The following is a 20,505-nucleotide window of genomic DNA, read 5'->3' as shown; positions in this document are numbered from 1 at the left end:
GGGTCTGCGAGCAACAATTAAAAATATCGCAGAGTTTATTCTAGGCCTTATTGAGCTGTCACAAGTTCTGGCCCTTTTATTGCCATCTGCCATCAAACAAAAGTAATATTAATTCTATTTTGTTCTGCTACCCCAAAGTTATCAACAGCAGACATTCCTCCTTAAGAAACCAAATACTCTTACAAAAACTGGACTATATTGTAGATTTGACTGGTCTGAGTACTGTAGTTTTTGGACTTGAGTTGGTCAAATACAGTCTAGTTTTGTATAATTGTAAAGAAAGAAAATCTTAACTTTTATTCAAAGAAACCAGAAAATAATTTTCATGAAAATATTTATAAAGAACTTCAAAAACTATGCGGACTAGATACAGACTAAACTTTATGTTAAATGGCACCTATCAGTTAGCAGCTGTCCAGTTTTATATCCTAGATCTATATCTATCTCTCTCTCTCTGTGCTTGCAGGGTTGATTCACAGTTCTTTTTATTTAAGGGCGAAGACAACATCTAGATTTTGATTCCTGCAGATATTTGATTACTGACATTACCTTTGCCTATAAAAGGTCAAGATTTCAGCTGTGTTTGTGCAGAAACATGACAGTTTAGTCAGGACTGACACAACAGAGCCGCTGTGTCGATAAATGATCTGTTTGTGCTGGTGAGGCACATGAAGTCTTCCCTGTTTACATTTCTGTGTTTGTGTGTGTGGCCATGCAACTGTTACCTCGGGGGTACAGTTTAAGGTCAAATTCCCAAGAATCTGCTATATTATAGGGACCTGCAGGTACCCCTGGGGACCAGTCGACAGGTTATATGAGGAGAAATTCTCTCCCTGGGTAGAGGTTTGGTTTTAAGCCCATAGGTTTAAACTGCTTGTAGGTTTAGGGTCAAGTATTCAGTGATCATGGTTAAATTTAAGGTTCTCCCTGAGCACCTTTACACACTAATCTATGTGAAGCATATTGTGTTGATCTTAATGAAAACCAGCCAGTGCGGCCTATTAATTCTCAGGACGATGGCCAAGATAATGATGCTTTATTAGATTGATAAAAACTGCTTTAAGATGTTCATTCAAATGCCTCAACAGAACAGAATAAAAAAAATCTATCTATCTATCTATCTATCTATCTATCTATCTATCTATCTATCTATCTATCTAGCTAGCTAGCTAGCTAGCTATCTATCTATCTAGCTAGCTAGCTAGCTAGCTAGCTAGATATGTTAATATCTTAACATTTGTTGCTCACATCTCGGCTGGCCTGGGTAATATCATGACCAGTAATTAAATAGAGAAGAAGAACTTATAAAAATTGTTTACTTCTTTGGTTTCTTCTTTCAAATCCCTTCACTTTACAATTTTGAATTTAGCACGCTCTATTTAAATGTGGCTTTTGTACCTGAAGAAAAAAATGTAATTTATTAATAAGTTTTTTGATGGCAGCACCTGTTAGGAAGAGAAGTCTATCGTCAGCAAATTGGTCAATCTTTAGCAGTGAAATAAAGTATTTGATGTAAGATTAAAGCAGTGGGAGATTGTCTTATTTCAGGAGCAAACACATGGATATCTTCTTATGAGAAAAATAAATTGAAATATCTATCTCTTTTATGTTTTTCTGTATCCAAGCTCCAAATGTATTTAAATTACAAATCTCCTACTTAATTTAGTAAATTAACATTTACCTAATTTACTGTTCTCTGAAGCAAAATGTGTTATTATGCATTTTTCTCCTTTTTTTTACCCAATTCATCTATAAGGCAAAGTTAGAGTTTACCTTGTTTTTAGCTCAAGATCAAAGACCTTCTTACTTTACCTTTTTTACCATATTTCCCCCAGATTAGGTCATTTCATTTAAATCCAAAAGAAATGAATACAAAAATGTTAGAGATACCCAATTATCTAAATCTCTAACTTTGACGGTCACCATTAGTCTCATTTGCTTTGTGTGGTTAACCAGTGACATCATGATGAAGGGAGCAAACGGACAAGAAGACAGAGAAGCATGTAGAAACTTGGTGGACCAGAGAGGAGATGTCAAATTGTTTGATCCTATAAGTAGATGAGAGGAGTGATAAGCACCTGTTAGTTGTTAGAAAGTTTTTTTGTAACCTTATCAGGAGGCAGGCAGAGCAGACTGGTCCACACATGCATGTGCATATTTTTTTTTTTTGTTGCTCTTATGAATATACATTTGAGTCTTTCATTGTCAGGTCAGTGCAGCAGGTGTTTCTCTGCAATGACTGTTCTTTCTGTTAGCACACATGTTATGCAGATTTTAACAGTTCCACACATCCATTTTTAATGCAATTTAACCAAACTTAGTGCTCCTGATTATTTCTAAGAATAAAATTATACCTCCCGTCTTATGTCCCTAGTTCCCATCTTATCTGGCTCCAAACTCTTTTTTTTTTCTTTTTTTTATTCACATGTGGAAAATGATCTTGCAAGCTGGGCATAATGGGCTTCATTGCTCAGACTTCCTGTGTGGGCTGGCTATCATGTGGAGCGAATTGTCTTGTTTCCTACTTCCTGCTATTGACAGCAGGCCATAACTATATGTGGTATAAGGAGGGAGTTGGGCGAGAATGGCGTTTTAAAACTAAAACAGGCTCTGAGTCTGCGAATCAGCAAACCCCCTGATGGTTCATATGAGCGCATTCTGGTAGTAAGACACTTTGGGTGTGGTTGAATTCAGTCACAGGGCGGTTATATATTATGACCCTACTTTGTTGATATATAGCCATCGTAAATGCTCACAAAGCAAAAGGGACAAATTAAACTTGGCATGTCTTATTATTGACCTTTACTTACAATGAAGTCAGAGTACTTACCCATTTGATGGCATTTTAGCAAGTGTAACTATAAACATTTTTAGTTTAAACTCTAAAATTAGATGGTTGTGACGGGTAGCATTGTTTTACTGGCTTTCCTTTGGCTCAGTGACACAGAGAGCCACTGACACTTCAAGGTGACAGGTTAGAACAGGATAAAAATAATATGGGAGTATGTCATTCAAGCTGCACAACCATAAATGAATGTAAATACCTTGTGAAAGCAACATGTGTAATTAACCTCAAATATCTACTTAAGACATGCATATAGTTTTCTTATTTTCTAATACATTTAAGTAAGTCAGAAATCAAGTTGTCTTGATTTCTGATTTCAAGTTTGTAGAAAAAAAAGAAACGTTGCAAATATATGGACACAAACTCTGGTTTATTTTATCAGGGAGAGAAAAAGAAATCCAGAGATTACTCAGACAGAAAATTAAAAAGGGTTCTAATTTGATATGCCTTTGCTTGAATTTGTGTTTAACCTCAAAGAATAATGACCCACAAAGAGAGGTAATGTAACCATGAGGGGCAGTTTTTTTTTTGCCTTTGGTAAAAAAAAAGAAATTTTTTTTGTGTATAAATTACAAATTTCATAGAAACAATCTCTTCCATTGTAATCACTCCATCAATAGGAGCAGCAAAAAAAAAAAAAAAGAAAGAAAGAAAGAAAAAGAGGGGGGTTGTGGCCTAGTGGTTAGGGCATAGAGCTTGGATTCCTGAGGTTTTGAGTTTGAGCCCCACTCCCATGGACTGCCACTATAGGTCCATGAAGAACGTCAAAGACCTTTAACCCCACACTGCTCCCTGGGCATCGCAAAAAGGCAGCCCACTGCTTGGTTAAATGCAGAGGTAAATTTCCCCGATGTGAGATCAACAAAGTTCAATTATTATTATTAAGACATTAGAGCTAAAGAAGAAGTTCAGGTTTAAAATGCTAGTCCTTCACAAGGTCCGTTGGAAACAACAAAACCTTCAAAATAAGGCTTGGTGAGAAAAATAAAATCCTTTGGATATCAAACAAGCGAAAGATATTAATTGATCATTCTCCTTTGGAGCTTTAAAAGCTGATTATGTTTGGTAAGGCAAATAAAAAAACATTATGGATCATCCCATGGTTACAGAAAGGGAACCTATTATTGACGAGACGTTGAAACAGAGTGAAAAGAAATTAGTTACAAACACCCTGCCATAGTTTGACTGAGATACTTTGCAGGTGGAGTAGGAACAGTTGCAGATCTGTCTTATTGTCAGACAAGGTTTGGAGAAATGTCTAATGCTCTAACTCAACTGAGTTTGGAGCCTTAAAAATGTTGAAATTTAAAAATGAGAGCAGTCTTGTTTTTGACAGCCATCTTAGATTTAGTCTTAGTCTTCAGGACGAAAACTATTATTAGTCTTAGATGCATTTTAGTCATTACGATATGTGATAGTTTTAGTCGACTAAACCTAAAAAGGTTTTAGTTAGTTTAAGTCAGTTTTATTTATTTTTTTAAACTTTAACCTTTACATTTTTTATAACAATCAGATTCTTTACCAGACTTTTTGAATCTTTGATTTATAGAATTCAAATAAACTTTTTTTTATGACTTAATGCTCTACTTTCTAAAAAAGTGTCTCACAAAAGCTGTTAAAATAGCAGATCTATAGTAGTTCAACACATCATATTGGTTAATATAGCAGACAGGAATGGTTTTACACATTTACGTTTTCCATCGTAAAGCAAACACTTTCTGATCTACTATGAATTATTCATTACACAAAGATCAATAAAATCTCCATAGCTCCAGAAAAGCAAATAACAAAAACATTTTTTGATTGATGCTCAATTTTGGTCTGCGCTATACGCTGTGGGTCTAGATACAGCCGAGGTGGAGAGGAAGTGGGGGCAAGTTTGTGCGACAATGGAGGGACATGAGGGCAAAAAATAGCTGGGATCCAGGTGGAAAAAGGGTCCCAGCGTTCTTGTGCACCTTGCTCTTGTAGCTGGTCAAACTTCATGGGTTGTTTTCCGTAATTGCGGTCATAAGAACAAAACAAGTCGGCCTCCTGTCTGCGGCACAGTCTGCGGTCAGTTACAATTTGGGAGAGGAGCAGCAGAGTGTCTGCGGAGGGCGCTGGGACCCTTTTTGTTTACTGCGACACCTACGCAGACGACCTAGTTTCAAAGTATAAATCAACCTTTAGATTACTACTGGCATGCATGGATCTGCGCATTAGGTTCAACTCTTTCTATCTTTCTGTTTGGAGGTAAACCCATTTAAAGTGTATTACTGCCACCTAAAGGGCTGGAGTGGAAATGTCTGGGTCTTACTCTTGCCAAATGTAACAAAATAATGGACACAAATTCAAACTGGAAGACTTATCCCAGCATCACCTGCATTCAGTCAACTCATCATGCGCCTCTGGTGCAGCCAATCACTGTCAAGTTTATTTCCTCTTCAGCCAATCATCCTGTAAGGTTCTGCTTAAAGCTGTCCATCCACAGACTCTCCTGGTCTTCAGCTGAGCTTTGAATCAACCGGTGTTTCTGACAATCTCAATATAAGACTGAGCGTTTAGCCTAACATAAGGCAGAATTCCTTTTTTTGTTTGCTTTGTTTGTTTAAAATAAAACAATGTAAGAGAAAGGAAAGTGTTTAAGTATATATTGTTCATGAGTGGGGTGAAGGGTCTTGCTCAGGGACCCAGAGTGGCAGTCTGTGGGAGTGGGACTTTAACTCAGAACCTTTAGTTTTCAAAGTGCAATGCCCTAACCACTAGGCCACCACTCCCCCAAAGCAAGCATTAGCATAAAGGGTCTGGTCCAAGGACCCACACTTGCAACCTATTCCCCCCAGCTGGGATACGAACTCAGGCTTCCTGTTTGCAGGACGGGTGACTTACCACTTGAGCTTGCCAGCAGCTAACTGTGCCTGTCCCCCCAAAAATGTTTTTTCCTCTTAGTTTCAAGTGCCACTAAATCACATAGGACATTCAGTTGAACTCAAATGTTTACACATGCCATGTTCAAAACATACAGCGGTTTTTCGTTTTATTTACATCTGATGTTTCTTTTTGCTAGATGGGGGAAAGAAGCGGGATAAATTTTTCTCAGATTTTGAGAGTCTTTTAAACACATCTTTGGTATTTTTTTTATTTCAAAGGCGGGGTGAGCCTTTTGAAAGAACTGTTGCATAGGTATGAACAATCTCATTTTGTATTTCCCAATCCCTATTTTAACTATTTTTTTGTGGTATGTATAGTCATTGTGGTATGTATAGTCATTGTGGTATGTATAGTCATTGATACAGCAAATCGATATTGCTGTATTAGGTTGTATTCTCATTGTGCCATTGTGGACTGAGTCACTCCTACCACCACAGCATGTATCTACCATCTTCGTGTATCACAGTCAGGATGGATTTTTAAAGGCTAGCAAGTTTAGCCTGTATCTCTCTGAACGTCAAAGGGTGTTATGCATAAAAAATTCAGTTTTACCTAAATCAAAAAGCAGATTTTTGTTAACACAAGTGCTTTTGGGCTCCGTAATCTGGCTTTTTATGTTGCAAAATTAGTAATGGCTTCTTCCTTTTCTCAGTAATCTTCCTCAGTGTTTATACTTGCATATAACTATTGGGACAAAGAAAAGTGGCGCCTTTAGGCATCTAGATAAAGTTGAACATTTGTTGGAGTCCATTATTCTCTTACTGGTACATGTCTTGCCAGATTGTTTTTGATCTTCCCATGATGTCATAAGGGAGCAAAATATTTGCTCTTAAAACTTCAGGAGAGTTTTAAAAATAAAAATATTTACTTAAAATTATGTGTTCCTGTAACTTAAATGTTGTAAATTAACCTACATATTTCACATCTAAGCTTTTAACATTTTGGAGCTGTAGTGAAATAGTAAACATAGTGAAAATCAATACTTAAGGAACCAATGGTGACGAAACTGGGTCATGACTGCAGAAACCCCACTTACCTTCTTATTTAGGGAAGAACTTCAGACTGCTGCCTCATCGTATACTTTCATTCATTTATCCACATTATTGTTCACTGTCGGTTATATATATATATTATTTTCACAAAAAATGTTATCAGTGTTTGAAAGACACTAATCTTTTTTGTTTAACAGCATTTCAGTCAGAGACAAAGTGGTTTGATAGCGTTATGGGGCCTTTAGGTAAGCCTTTGAGTAGAACTGTATACAGAAGATGTTTTATAGTGTCTTACACAATGCATTTTAAGAGTTTATGTTTGACAGTTTAGAGTAAGACACTGTTTAACAGCCATATAAGGATTTCCTTAACAGCGTTTTATTTCTCAGGCTGAAGGTCTTGTTGGATATTAAAACCAATACTAATCTAATGCTCCCAAAGCTTTTCTGACTTGTTTTCCAGCCAATATGTTTCTTAGATATTAGAGTGTTTTCTTTATTCATTTAACAAAACATTGCAGGCTCAGTGAGAGGCAAAATTCAATCTGTTTTTCAGCTCTACAGAAACAAAAAAGGAATCTTTTGATTGGATCTAGTTTTGTCTTTTGCGGACAATATTTTCAAGTGATTGAAAATTATATATATATTTTTTACCTTTACACTTAATGTAAACATTTAAGATACATTCACAGTGAATGCAAATTTTGCAGCGGGGTTGAAAGATTCCAATGTTATCTCTATGTAGAGGACAGATGTAGAATGAGGCAAAGCAGAGCGAGGCTGAGAGAGGCAAAGGTGAAGGAAGGCAAAAGGCACGATTTTGATGAAGTTGGCCAAATTGGATCGCCGCGTCACCTGCGAATGAAGTTGAAAAATGTGAACTTTAGTTTACATTCACATCATGAAATCCAGTCAGGATCTAGATCAGGCTGTGAGCTACAGTGAAAGGGCAAATAATGTTGAAAAAGGATGAAGCAGGAATGCTCTCAAGAGGATTTAAGGTGGCTTTTTAAAAAGCTGTTTGGTCTTCTTACCTCCAGCGCAGACGGATGCCTCCTCTCCGCAGCTCTGCTGGTATCTTTGTTGATCCTCCCTGTTACAGGTTTAGGTTATCTTGCAGTTTGGAAATTACTGGGAACTGTAATTGGAACCATGCTTTAATGCATTTTCCTTGATCAAGTGTGTATACCAATAATAGGAGTCTAATTCACCAGTAATAAGACCAAAGCGTTGATGTTACCAAAGATTCCTGACTTTTAGACATTTTAAGAGGGTATTTAATTTTAAAAAAAGGTCTTTCTGAAATCATTTCACAATGATCACATTTATGAGAAGGTATAAAATGTCTCTAAGCATCAGAGGCTGCTTTTATAGAGGAATTTTATATTTTCTAAAAAGAAAGAATAAGCTTGAGAGATGTTTTCACTGTATTTAATTTGCCTATGTCTAAAGAGAGGAATAGAAAGGAGTGCCTGAAAATGATCCAAGGAAAACAAACAAATAGTATATCAGTGGTACTTTACAAAGAACTACTCAGATAAATATAAGCATATGAATAACACGTGAAAAAACTATTAGCAAACCAGTAATGCAATATTTTGCACCTGTAAATATTCGTTTGTAGTTCTTTTGTTTTTCGGAACGAATGGTTGCTTGAGAATTTGAGTTAATATGACTTTAGATTTTTCCCTTAAGACTGGAGAGAAGGATTGTTTTTCCCTCAAGTACTTGATGGTTGGTTTGCAATGTTAATTGATTGAACCGAGGACAATCTAAGCATGTCTTTTGATCATTAATGGTACAAAAACAAGAATAAAAGAGAATACAGTCTCCACAATTAATGAAATTAAGCCTCTTGGTTAATTTATCTAATATGCAGACATTTTGAAACTGTTCTTTTTATTTGCAGGGAGACCACACCTGGGCAACCATGTTGGGACAGAGTGTGCGTTTGCAGCCGGTTCCCATCCAGAGCCTGTCAGAGCTGGAGCGCGCCCGGTTACAGGAAGTGGCATTGTACCACCTGGAGGAGAGGGACTTGGACTTTAAGATTAGCATCCCTAGAGGTATGAGAAGGACAATGGTCTGCTTTACTAAGCACTAGGTCTACAGCTTGTCGGTTCATACATTCAGCAGTTAACAACTTATTTAACTGTTAAACACCTGATTACACATATTACCAGACCCAATTAGTTTATCACGAGATTAAACAACATTTATTGGGATTTCTTGTCAATGAGAATTCTGTTCTGCAATGTAAAATCCAGTTGCTTTAAGCTTCTTATTCCTGGTGAAATAAGTGTGATTTATTACTTCAAGACTTTCTGCTGAAAAATTTCTTTAAAATAGCCTTTTTTATTTGACCCTTTCTGACTACAAAATTGTTTGATGAGCAGACTGATACCTCAGTAGTTTAGCGCAGATGCACCTATAAGCCTGTAGTCTGTTTTCCTGAATTAACTTTGGGTCCGCATGTGAGCTTAAATGGGTCCAACCTAGCAGACAGTCGAAGTGCTATATTCAAGATGGATTTTGTGCATATTCAAAAGAAACCAGCATCCAGCTCAGCTCAGACACTGGTGAAAAGTCTAAGTAAGTTGAGCAGGAGCTACGAGAATGAACAGACGAGTGCTGCAGTTCATTGTTTTGGCCACAGATGGCAGTATCATTAGAAAACTCCATCATGGCTCTTTAAACCTGGAAACATACCTTGTATTTGTTAAAAGGATCTTACATTGAGTCAATATGGAAACTAGTTTACAACTGTTGAACAAAGACCGACTAGTTGTCAATCCTTGTAAAACTATTTAAATATGTTTGTTTGGCATCATTTTTATACTAGATTTAGGATATGAAATAATATTGGTGAATTTTTCAATAATAATATGGCTTGCAATAATTGAACCAATCAAAAAACATTGATGTCTTTCTGCTTTGGGGTAATAGCAAATAAAAATCTCATATAGTAAGTAGTAATTTCCAATAATAAGAAGCTACGGAACAATTATTGCAATTCAATATTTCGATTTGAACAGTTTTAATGTGATAACAGAAGATTTAGAACTTTTACCACTTTACGCATGTTTTACCTTTAACAATCCTGTAATGATTTTTCTTACTATTGACAATATCTTTGTTGAAACCAAAAATTAGAGGCACAGATAATCCAAATGTGTGGTACTTAATTCGTTATCTGACTTTTATATTTGAATAACTTTGAAATTTGTTTAATTATATTGTAAATATCAAAATACTTCCATTGATCAAATTTGAATTAGATGCATCTGCTCGAAAGCAAGATTTTATGTAGCGCCATTTTGGATTAACAATTGAGTTTCTGAAGGGATAGGGGTTAATGACCGAAGGAAACCAACCAATATAAAGGGAGAACATGCTAAGTCCACACGAAAAGGCCCAGGCCCTTCTTTCTTTGAGGCAACAGTGCTAACTACTGCTGTATTAAGCTACAATGAGAAGTAAAGTTATGCCATTGGTGTTTATTGTCGGTCCAATGAATCCGGAAAACAAATGAAACACCTTTTGACCCTGCAAGGCAGATTCCAACCATGGTGCTGGGATTTTTTCATTTATTGGTATCCAAACATGGATTGAGATAGTATGTCACTTTCTTCTTGAGAACAGGGGTTTCTTTGCTTGACCTCTGATTTCCATGGAAGAAACCATCATCATCCTTTGGGATAGATTGCCAGGAAGAGGCTAAAAAGACAACAAACAGTATTTCCCAACAGTATTCCCAAAATCTCATCCGGTACTATATCCTATTCCATGCATCCTGCTTGTGAGCTCTATGAATGTCAATTCTGAGTCAACCTAATTTAAAGCCTTTTGGCCCACTGGAAGGAATTGGACCATGCAGAGGTCAAATGAAAAACCCAAACATTTTAGCTACAATGTTAATTGCAGCCAATTATTGACATGATCAATGTTTCGGACTGATTCTTGCTTAGTTAGATAACATTGCTCCTAGAATAACCTTTTCCCGACCTTCTAGTTCCATCATCTATCCCATGATAAACAAAGCTTAAACCAATCTGTAACGCATCACACGCTTGATTCATCCTTCCAGTTTTCCTTTTGTCTCTGGCCTGTCTTGTGACTTTGAGAAATATCTGTGAAATACTTTCAATTCAAACGTATATAACCCAAAGCAGCTTACACATTAGAAACGCTACACTGGGAATGTCTGGGAATTGTTCAGGAAGAAAATCAAGTCTTTTTACCGGTTCAGGCGTTTATTTGTACTGCATTCCTCTGCTTGATACTCCCTGCTTTGAAGGATTGTTTTTGCGGAACCCCTTGATCCGCCTGAACTCTACAGAGCTAAATCCATGTGATAATGTCAAATAGTTGCTCCAACAGTCTTCTACCGTGTTTTTCCTGTACACCTTGTAGACGGGGAATGTTTTTTCCTAGGTTTTATTGAGGCCTGAGGGGATGGAGTCCACAGCGGTAGATGGTTTAACTGGTTGAAGGGTGGGGGGAAGCGTTGGGGTGGTATCTGCATGGTCTCTCTCTCTCTCGCAGGATCAGAGAGCTCTTAAGCTGATTTTCTCAGACTCCAATGTTTTCTCAAATAATTGTTCTCTCGCAGGGTAACTGACCTCTAGATCAGCTCAACTTTGACCATTCCTCTATTTGAGGTTCAGTTTAAAGCGGCTGAGCTCAGTTATACATCTTCCTCCTAGTTTGTGGGTTTTGTTAGCATCCCCCAAGGAGAACGATCAACCCGGTTCAAATGATTTCCTCTGTGCGTTTACAGAAACAATTCCTAAGAGAAAAAAGAAACTGCAGCTGCTCATGTTTACATCATCTCTGGGAAGGGATGAAATGAATTCTCTTCAACCTGCAGCTTTATTTTAGTAAAGTAAAACAAAACAAGAGTTGGATCAGAAATTTAGTACCGAACAAATAAAAGTGCAAATAAATAAACTGGAAGCTTCCTGCATAAATTTACACCTGAACTCTGACTGACCCATTCTAGCACATTAATATGTTTTAAATGTCTGCATTGTACGTCTTGCTGGATGTTGTTTTGTCTTCTTGAAAGAAAAAACCTCCAACCGAGTCTGACAGGTTTTGCCTGTATAGTTATACATCATTGCTCTCAGTTCGGCAAATTCATTTTCCTAGCAACACAAAAAACATCGCAAGAGTGTGATGCTGTCACCATATTTCTATATGAGTCATCTGTTCAGAGTAATGCAAAGTGTTTCTATGCCAACCATAAATTGGATTTTTGGGTCTATTTGAACAAAGCCCCTTCTCTCACATGTCTACTTTGCCCTGAAAATCTCTTAGAAAAAAACAAGACTTATTGAGGATCTTTTTGGGACAGTGGATCTCTTTCTACCTTTCCCACGGTGACAGACAGTTGGCCTCTCAACAAACTCATACCTCTGTATTTAAATATAACAGGTCAGGACAGAAATCCATTCTGTATGTATTTTAGGTTTAACATTTCCTCAGAATAACGTTTTATATTTTGTTATGGAGACATTTGATCCCAGTTTAGGAAAATGTGAACATGTAAGACAACCATTCAAGCCTGAAAAAAGGACTTTCCCACTGGCTATTTGTTCATTTTTCAGTCTAAGACAGACGCCTTATCTTTGACCTTTCAACAGGAACGTTTTAAAACATCGTCTGGGTGACCAACTATGGCAAACCTTTAGAAAAATCCAAATAGACCAAAATAGTTCTCTGGTTTTAGAGGCTTTTGTTTTCTCAAAGATGTCCAAACTGATTAGGTGACAGAATGTATGACTCAGGGATAAAACAACATCCCATAAAGATTTTATAGAGTGAAATAAAACTTTAAAAAGATCACAACTTTATTCTTTTGTTCCTGCACACAGTTTGTGTTATATTTGTAACATTTTAGGACTGAATAGTCTCAAAACTCGCTTTTTTATTCTAATCTTTTAAACACTCCAACAATTTAAGTGTAAAATATTTACTTAGTTATGTTTTACTATATATAAATGTCTCCAAAATCATACTAAAATGCTAATGTTAGCGTCTTACTTGGAAATTCTGTACAAGGTTATTTTACTGCTTCTTTTTCTTTATTAAAACAAAACCAAAAAAACAAAAAAACAAAAAAACAATCTCTGATGTCTGATAATGGTTGAACAGAAGTTAAGAAGTAATTTCTTCCTTTTTAATATATATTTATAGATATATTTCCTTTTCAATAAATCTGCATGTATCTTTAGGTTTTAACCAATATCAATGAGCTAGGCAGAAACTTATAATGATTTTTGATAAAGAATATTGTCTAAATATTTCAAATGACCAAGTTCTAAAAATGGAAAAAAAAATCTTTTTTTTTTTGTTGCAAAATTATTATTTCAAGATTAAATAAACAAAAAAGGTTATCTTAAAGCTCATTTTTTCTATACCATCTCATGGTTTTAATACTTTTAAATTAATAAATTTTTTGTTTTATAAAAATAACCTTGTTGAAGAGATAAAACCATAAAGGACTAACTATTTGAGAATGATGAGATGTCCTTAGAGTCTGAACATGACTGCTAAGGAGCTAAGTGGGTATACAAATATTTATTTAAGGCAATCCTACAGCAGACATGGTATAAACTTAAAATGGACGAGCATGTGCGTCTCTCTCTCTTCCTGTCAGACTCTGCTCATTTCATTTTCTGGAAATATTCTCATTTCTTACGCTTGGCATTGTTTTGTTTTCACAAATCTCTGAATATAAACTGATGTATTTTTTTCTAAACTGTAAAGAGAAACAAAATCAAGGGAAAAGAGGATGCATCACTTGTAATTTCCTGTTTTTGATTCACTTCCATGGCAACAAGAAGGTCAAGTAGTTAATTATACAAAGCACTGGAAAAGATAAATCAATCCTCTTTCAGTTTAAGTATATTAACTGATTGTCTAAAAGTGGGACTACGTTTATAAAAATGTCAGATTTCTGCAGTGTACTGGTGTAGTCGTGCTTCTGAGAGATTAATTTAACTCTCTACAGCCATCAGGACAATTAGAAAAATAAAAAACCTGCACATGTATAAAGCTACTGTAGGTAGACCTGGGAATTTTGCAGGGACTGATTTCACCACAGGCTTCTCTATTCAGTATAACATCCCAATATTTCTAATGCCAAAAGCTTGTTTCGATATTGTGTCATGCATTAGATTGGATATTTAAAAAAAATCCTTGCTAAATTCTTGCAGCTAATGCTGGGAACTCAATGGGGGTTCTGGTGGATTACTTTTCTATTGCAGCTTTTTCTTTTGGTATAAGAAAGGGTAACAGGCTGGATCTGTTTTGCAGTTTTAGACACTTGAGGTTTCAGATAAACAATCCGGTAATTTAGTAAACAGAGAACCAATTTTACTGTTTCTTGAGAATATTTCACAAGCATGTTCTTCAAACCCATATTTTCCATGTCAAACAAAGCACAGTGAATTGACAAAATATTCACTTGATTTACTTAACATTTCTTCGTGGTACAACAAACTTTGTCGTATCTTTTTTTAGATTTAATGTCACAGACTAACACGGAGTGATGGAAGAATATTGATACTTGTTCAAAACATTTCGGTCACAGACATCTGCATTTATAAATGAACAACTTAGAACGTTAAGGCAGTTCAAAGTAGGGTTAGGTTTTAAAATAATATCCTACTGGACAATTATGATGTAAATATAACAGTTGAATCAAAAACAATGTAAAGATATAGAATAAAATAAAATCCTTTACACTTCATTTATAGCTGTTTATGCTATATATCCGTCCAGTGTTGGGGTAACACACTACAAAAGTAATGTATGACAGTGATATATCAAGTTCAGGCAGTATTGAAGTAATGAGATGCGTTAAAAACTGAATTTTGGTGATATTATTACAGTTGCTTAAGCGTATATTCCAGTACGGGTAAACGATAGCTGTCGGTTTTGAAAAACATCCAAGGGCCTACAGCGTAAATAAAGAGCAGAAGAAGACTGTTGTATTCTTTTTACTCTATACTAGAGGTCTTCAACAGGGGGTCCGCGACACTTAGGGGCTCCTCGGAGGTACTGCATGGGGGTCCGCAAAGTTTTGGTTATTAGACTTTTTTTTATATTCCCCTCTGCAATTTTCTCCACTAATTAAAATGTCTTTAAAATCACATTGACATAAATTCAACACACTGTAGTAAACAGATAAATGGAGGCAGAAGATGTCTTTCAGTCCTCCATGCAAACATTTAACGACACACAGGAGCTCTTTCAATCTAGGCACCATTTCATTCACAACACCTGTCCCATGAACCAGGAATCAGAATCAGAAATACTTTAATAATAACAGGGATGACTTTCGTTACATGACTCCATCTGTAATAGAGTGACTATAGGACCAGTTTGATATGACACAATTTTATACAATATATATAATTAGGGGGTCCCCACTCCATCTTGTTATCAGTTTGGGGATCCTTGGCCTGGAAAACGTTGAAGACCCCTGGTGTAGAGCTAAAAAATGAAGCATAGATAGAAAGCTTGTGTCATGTCCTATAAAGCTTTTTTTTGTTTAATTATCCTGTATTTTTCCGATTCAGTTGTCCTGACCAATTATTGTGCTCCTTCATTTTGTAATGCTTCTTCCTAAATGTTTATTTTGGCGAAAGTAATCAAAAGTTTCTGATTACCAAAAAGTAATCAGAAACAAATAACTGTCTGTCATATTGCATGGGGGGTTGCAAAAGTTTTGGTTGATTACACTTTTTTTTAAATATTGTATTAGTACAATACTTGAAGCTGATTGAGTGACGTGCTACTTATTATAGTTATTATAATACGCTTTTAGCAAATCAGAGCAGCGAAACAGGACATGTCGTTAGCTGATAAATCAAACTGTTTCCAAATCCTGTCGGAACAAAAGCACCGACATGTTTCCCATCTACAAATGCACAAAGCCCTTTTTTTTGTCTGACTCCCTGATTGTTACGGGACGGACGTATTAGCGAGAGTCTTTCAAGATGGATTTGTTGTGAGACTGAAAACTCGGATCTCGCAACAATCCAGCTTGCAGAGTAAGATTAGCTCAGAGGTACAACTGAGTTTCAGTGAAGGCAGGAAAAACCTTTTAGACATGACAAAATGCCTCAGAAAATAAGAGAAAATTTATAAGAATGCTTAATTTTCTCAGCAGTGTCTTAATTATCGTTTTGCTTTAGTTATAAATTCCTTCAAATGAGATTACGTGTTAAATTCGTAGTGAAATCATATTTTAATGTCAAATCATTCTGGCTTAAACATGTAGGCTATATAAATGTACTCTTTATCAGACGATATTGTCCCAAAATGTTGAAAATTTCTATTTAAAAAAAAAATCCTTTCTTAAAATCTGTGGAGTTTTTTTTTTTCTCATTATCTTATGCAGGCCAGTTAGTTATACACAATGGTGTCAAAAGTACCCACATTTGTTACTTTAGTAGAAGTATACATACTGCAGTTTAAAAACATTTTGGTAAAAGTTGAAGTATCAACTTGACCTCTTTACTCAAGTAAAAGTGAAAAAGTATGTGCTCCAGAAACTACTTAAAGTATAAAAGTATAAAGTAACCTTTAAGAAAAAGGCCAAATGCCGCTATATGAATTGAAAGCACAATTTTTCCACTATTTCTAAAAATTCTTTGAGATAGGGCCAAGGATGAGGGAGGTCTTGTTGGTCTCCATCTCTCTCGCCTGTGTCCGACCTTTCAGACATTTCAACATCTTTTTCTGAATCCCACATTGTAGCATGGCATAGACAATTTACGTTTGCAGTTTGAAGAACACCTGCTTGCTTCTGATGATTTCCTTTAGCTAACCAATGAGTGTTTGCGTTCTATGACTCATCCAATGACACTAGTTTTCACTAGATGTGGATGGCACCAATGATCTGCATTGAATGACGTGAAATATATATTTAGAAACATTAAACCACGGGTAACTAATAAAAAATCAGTGGGGTCCGAATAAAGAAAATCAACCAGTAAATGTCAGGAGGCATTTTTAATGATATGTTACTTTAAAAAGAATTTAACACTGAAATAAAATGACGTATTTATGCATTCATGTTACATTGAATTAAAAAAAAAAAAAGATGAAAAAATAAAAATAGAAATTGCGAAATATTGCATCCTGTTCTATCTGAGAGGAGTTTACACTTGTATGACTGTATTCTTGTATATCCATCAGTAGTTTAAAAGACAAGATTCAGTAAATGCAAATTCTGCCCTGTAAAACAATGACAGCGTAATTGTCGCTGTACGATCCAAAGGCTCATTTGGAGCTTTTAAACAGGCTTTTGAAAAAATTTTAATAATTTGCTGCTGTAATATTATAGATTTTTTAGAATAAAAAGCTAGCAGAGGTGATTAATAAAAAAATAAGAGAAATACAATTATAGAGCATTCAGTATTAGAGGAAAGCCCACATTGTTTTTGAATAAATACATTATTTTATGAGTTTAGTTCTGTTCCGTTTTTGTCTCTTTCCTTGTAAGTCTGAAATGTCCCATGCTCCTGAATGCACCATAGCTGTCTGACGCTCGCGAATGCATCACTGGTCTGTGTAGATGCGCGTTTGATTTTCAGTTGAAGACAAAGCTTTGCAGTGTTAAAACCCACGTGTGTGAATAACAAGAGACTACAACAAATACATCAGCTTTACCTCGGACAAAATCTTTGGATTTAATGTTGTTCATAACTTCGCAGTCTGCTAATCCGTGACCTCTGCTTTAAATCGAAGCCAAGAGTAACGAGTAATGTTTGTTTTAAAAATGTAAGGAATAGAAAGTAAAGATACTTGTGCGAAAATGTAATGAGTTGAAGTCAAAAGTAGGAGAAAAAATAAGTAATGGAGTGAAGTATAGATACCTAAAAAGTGTACTTAAGTACAGTAACGAAGTATTTGTACTTCGTTACTTGACACCTGTGGTTATACGTCAGCCTGAACACCTTAATTCGGCCAATCATATATCAACGGTCATCTGTCAATCAAATTTTCGGTCATAGCATCTTGATTCATATGTCGCAGCTAATATACGCAACGGTTGAAATAAGAATCATTTACTTTCCCATTGAGTTCCGTCCCAGTGTTCACGGGGATGGACGTCTGTGTCTTCAGCAGGCGTAGAGCTAACAGAACTGGCAGCGTTGCGAGGCAAGGGCTCAAACATGTACGGCTGGAAGCCTTCTACACCAAACCAAGCTTCTGCCGCCCTGGCGTCCTCTTCCACAACAACTTCGTCCCCGCTTTCCTTCTCTAAATAAAAATTTTATGACAGACATCCGACACAAAACTCTCCTCCTCTTGCATGTTTCCTCTGTCCATAGCGTTCCTTGACACTGTCGTTTCTAAGTCACCAATTTAGTGCTACTTGGTCCCAATGGAATTTCCCACTGGGAACCTACTAGCACTAAGTTGCTAACTGGTTAGCAAGATGCTTCAGACCAGGCATCCCCAAACTCGGTCCTCAAGGCCCCCTGTCCTGCAGGTTTTAGAGGTTTCTCTGCTCCAGCACAGCTGATTTTAATTGAAAGCTGATTAACAGGCTTTTGGTCTACTGCAATCATTATAATCAGCTGTGCTGAAGCAGAGAAACCTCTAAAACCTGCAGGACAGCGGGCCCTGAGGACCGAGTTTGGGGATGCCTGCTTCAGACAAACCAGCCACAATAAAACCTTCCGCCACAACAATCCCGCCCTCTTGATAAACAACCAATCATATTCACTTTTTTCACTCGTGTAAAGTCCGGCACAACCTGGGAGAATTCTGAAATGCCACAGTTGGAACGGCCGTTTCCCTACGCATTTAAATCTGCCATAAAGAATATAAAAGTCAGAACAGTAAAGGGTAATGTGAGGGATGCTTGCTGGTATCAGCTGAGTCACAGACAGAGTTTTTGTTTATCTTCTCCTGCTTGGTTTTCAGACAAAGGTCTCTGTTAGTGAGTGTGGGAATAGTTTTTTCTTCTTGTCTCCCTTGAGGGGGGAAAGGTCTCCTCAGTGCAGCATGTCTGTTACGGTCAAGGCATCAACTCCTGCTGTGCTCCCCTCCTCCCTGTTTATCTCCTGTTGCTTTCTTCCATCTACTTTACCACTTATATCACATTCCCATCCCCCTTAATATATTAGTGTTTTGTTTTCCTCACATTTCATATCAGTGTTTAACTAGGTTCCTGCTGTTTTTCTATGCACATTTTGGGTTATTTCGCTGTTCTTTCTCATGCCCCTGTTGCTTGAGTCTCTTTTCTACAGGGACTACAAAATTATCTGGGCCTCCACTTCGTCCTATGTGCCTTTGGTTTTTCCCAATTTTTACTCACCTCCTTTCTGCAGCCTGTCTGTTTTCTGTTAATTAAAAAAATAATCAAACCTAGAGTCGCAAGGAGAAAAACAAACACTAGATCTTTTCGTAAATCTCATTTTGCTTTGCATGTCTTTATTACTGAATATCACATTAGGAATTTAATAAAACCTGCAGCTGCTGTTGGTTTTGATTAAGATCAACAAGAGATATGGCAAATATTTTATAGAAACCCATGTCTTAGATGAAAACACAACGTAATTTGTACATTAGTCACTGGAAATATTTTAACGGATGTGTTGCGATATATTTTGAAATGTGTGTTCTGCAAAAAGTTGGAGGGATTTGGTGTTTAGGAGATGTGCAGAAGAGGGCAGCTATTTACGGTTCTGTAGGAAAGTTTTTCCCACTTCTTGATCTTTTTAAAATTGTGTAACTTTAAGGTGTAACCTGACTACCTTTTATAATTTTAGAAAATTAACTGTAAGGAAATTATCATCCAGAATTGTAGATTTATAGACTAGTGCAGTAGAGCTTCCCTAAGATTTATTAGTAGAGCTTCCGTCCCTAACATTTGTTCTGTATTAGATTTACTTTTATACTTTAAGTAGTTTTAAAAATGGTACTTTTACACTTTTACTTGTGTTTTTAAAAAGTAGGATTTATACTTCTGCTTGAGTAATAAATATTAATACTTTTGACACCTCTGTTTAGAAGTAGCAAAGACAGATGTTAGGTTTGATTTGTCAGTATTTACCCATGTAGTCTGAGTCACCCACAGATTTAGGGACTCGAACCTCCTAAATGGAGCCATTTACTAACACAAAAAAAATCTACATGTTAATGATTCAACATTGTTGCAAACATGGGGTATTTGCTACATAATACAGGTATCCTTTTATTTGACCTTGTTCATTATTGTACTTTCTCTGTCTCTACATTTTGCACTAATGCATGCACACAATACAGGAGCAGCAGCAGACAATCATCAGCAGAACATGGACCTCAGATGGAGGTGGCGTGTGCTCTTTGGGAGGAGCGGCGCACTTTAGAAATAAGCTTTAATTTCCTGCAACCGTGGGAATCTGACCTCTTTATCCCAACAGCACAAACTCAGTTGTTTCCTTTTTCCCCCCTCTTTCCCCTTCTATTTATATCAGTGGCGGCCGGCCCATAGGGGGCGCTGGGGCACCGCCCTCCCTGATAAGAAGAGAGAAACGTAAAATATATTTTTAGAAATTAACTCATAAATGTCAGTTTTACTGTGTACCTATAAGCAAAACAAATTATATAAACTACATTTCCCTATCTACTGTCATTAATTTGTGGATTTCCACAGACAGACTCCTACCGTCTCTGTTCTGGGGGCTGTGATCAGACTGACCCACATTTGCAGAGAATCTGTCAATCATGTACTATTGCTAGGTGAATT

At 36.5% G+C, this 20,505-nt stretch overlaps 1 protein-coding gene across 4 annotated transcripts in view; it reads left to right on the top strand.

The window, feature by feature from the left end:
• The window catches only part of arhgap36 (Rho GTPase activating protein 36), a 104,105-nt gene that overhangs the window by 48,753 nt on the left and 34,847 nt on the right, over positions 1-20,505 (top strand). For 3 of the 4 annotated variants that reach the window (XM_038293128.1, XM_038293127.1, XM_038293129.1), the window contains exon 2: positions 8,659-8,815. In XM_038293128.1, the coding sequence (XP_038149056.1) occupies positions 8,659-8,815 (157 nt within the window). Of the gene's footprint in view, positions 1-5,976; positions 6,011-8,658; positions 8,816-20,505 lie in introns of all 4 variants that reach the window. The other variant, XM_038293130.1, reaches the window with a different exon arrangement.

Source organism: Cyprinodon tularosa, unplaced genomic scaffold (assembly GCF_016077235.1).
Source record: "Cyprinodon tularosa strain WSP-4 unplaced genomic scaffold, ASM1607723v1 ctg321, whole genome shotgun sequence".
Classification (NCBI taxonomy): domain Eukaryota; kingdom Metazoa; phylum Chordata; class Actinopteri; order Cyprinodontiformes; family Cyprinodontidae; genus Cyprinodon; species Cyprinodon tularosa.
This window is presented reverse-complemented; position numbering and strand designations above follow the sequence as displayed.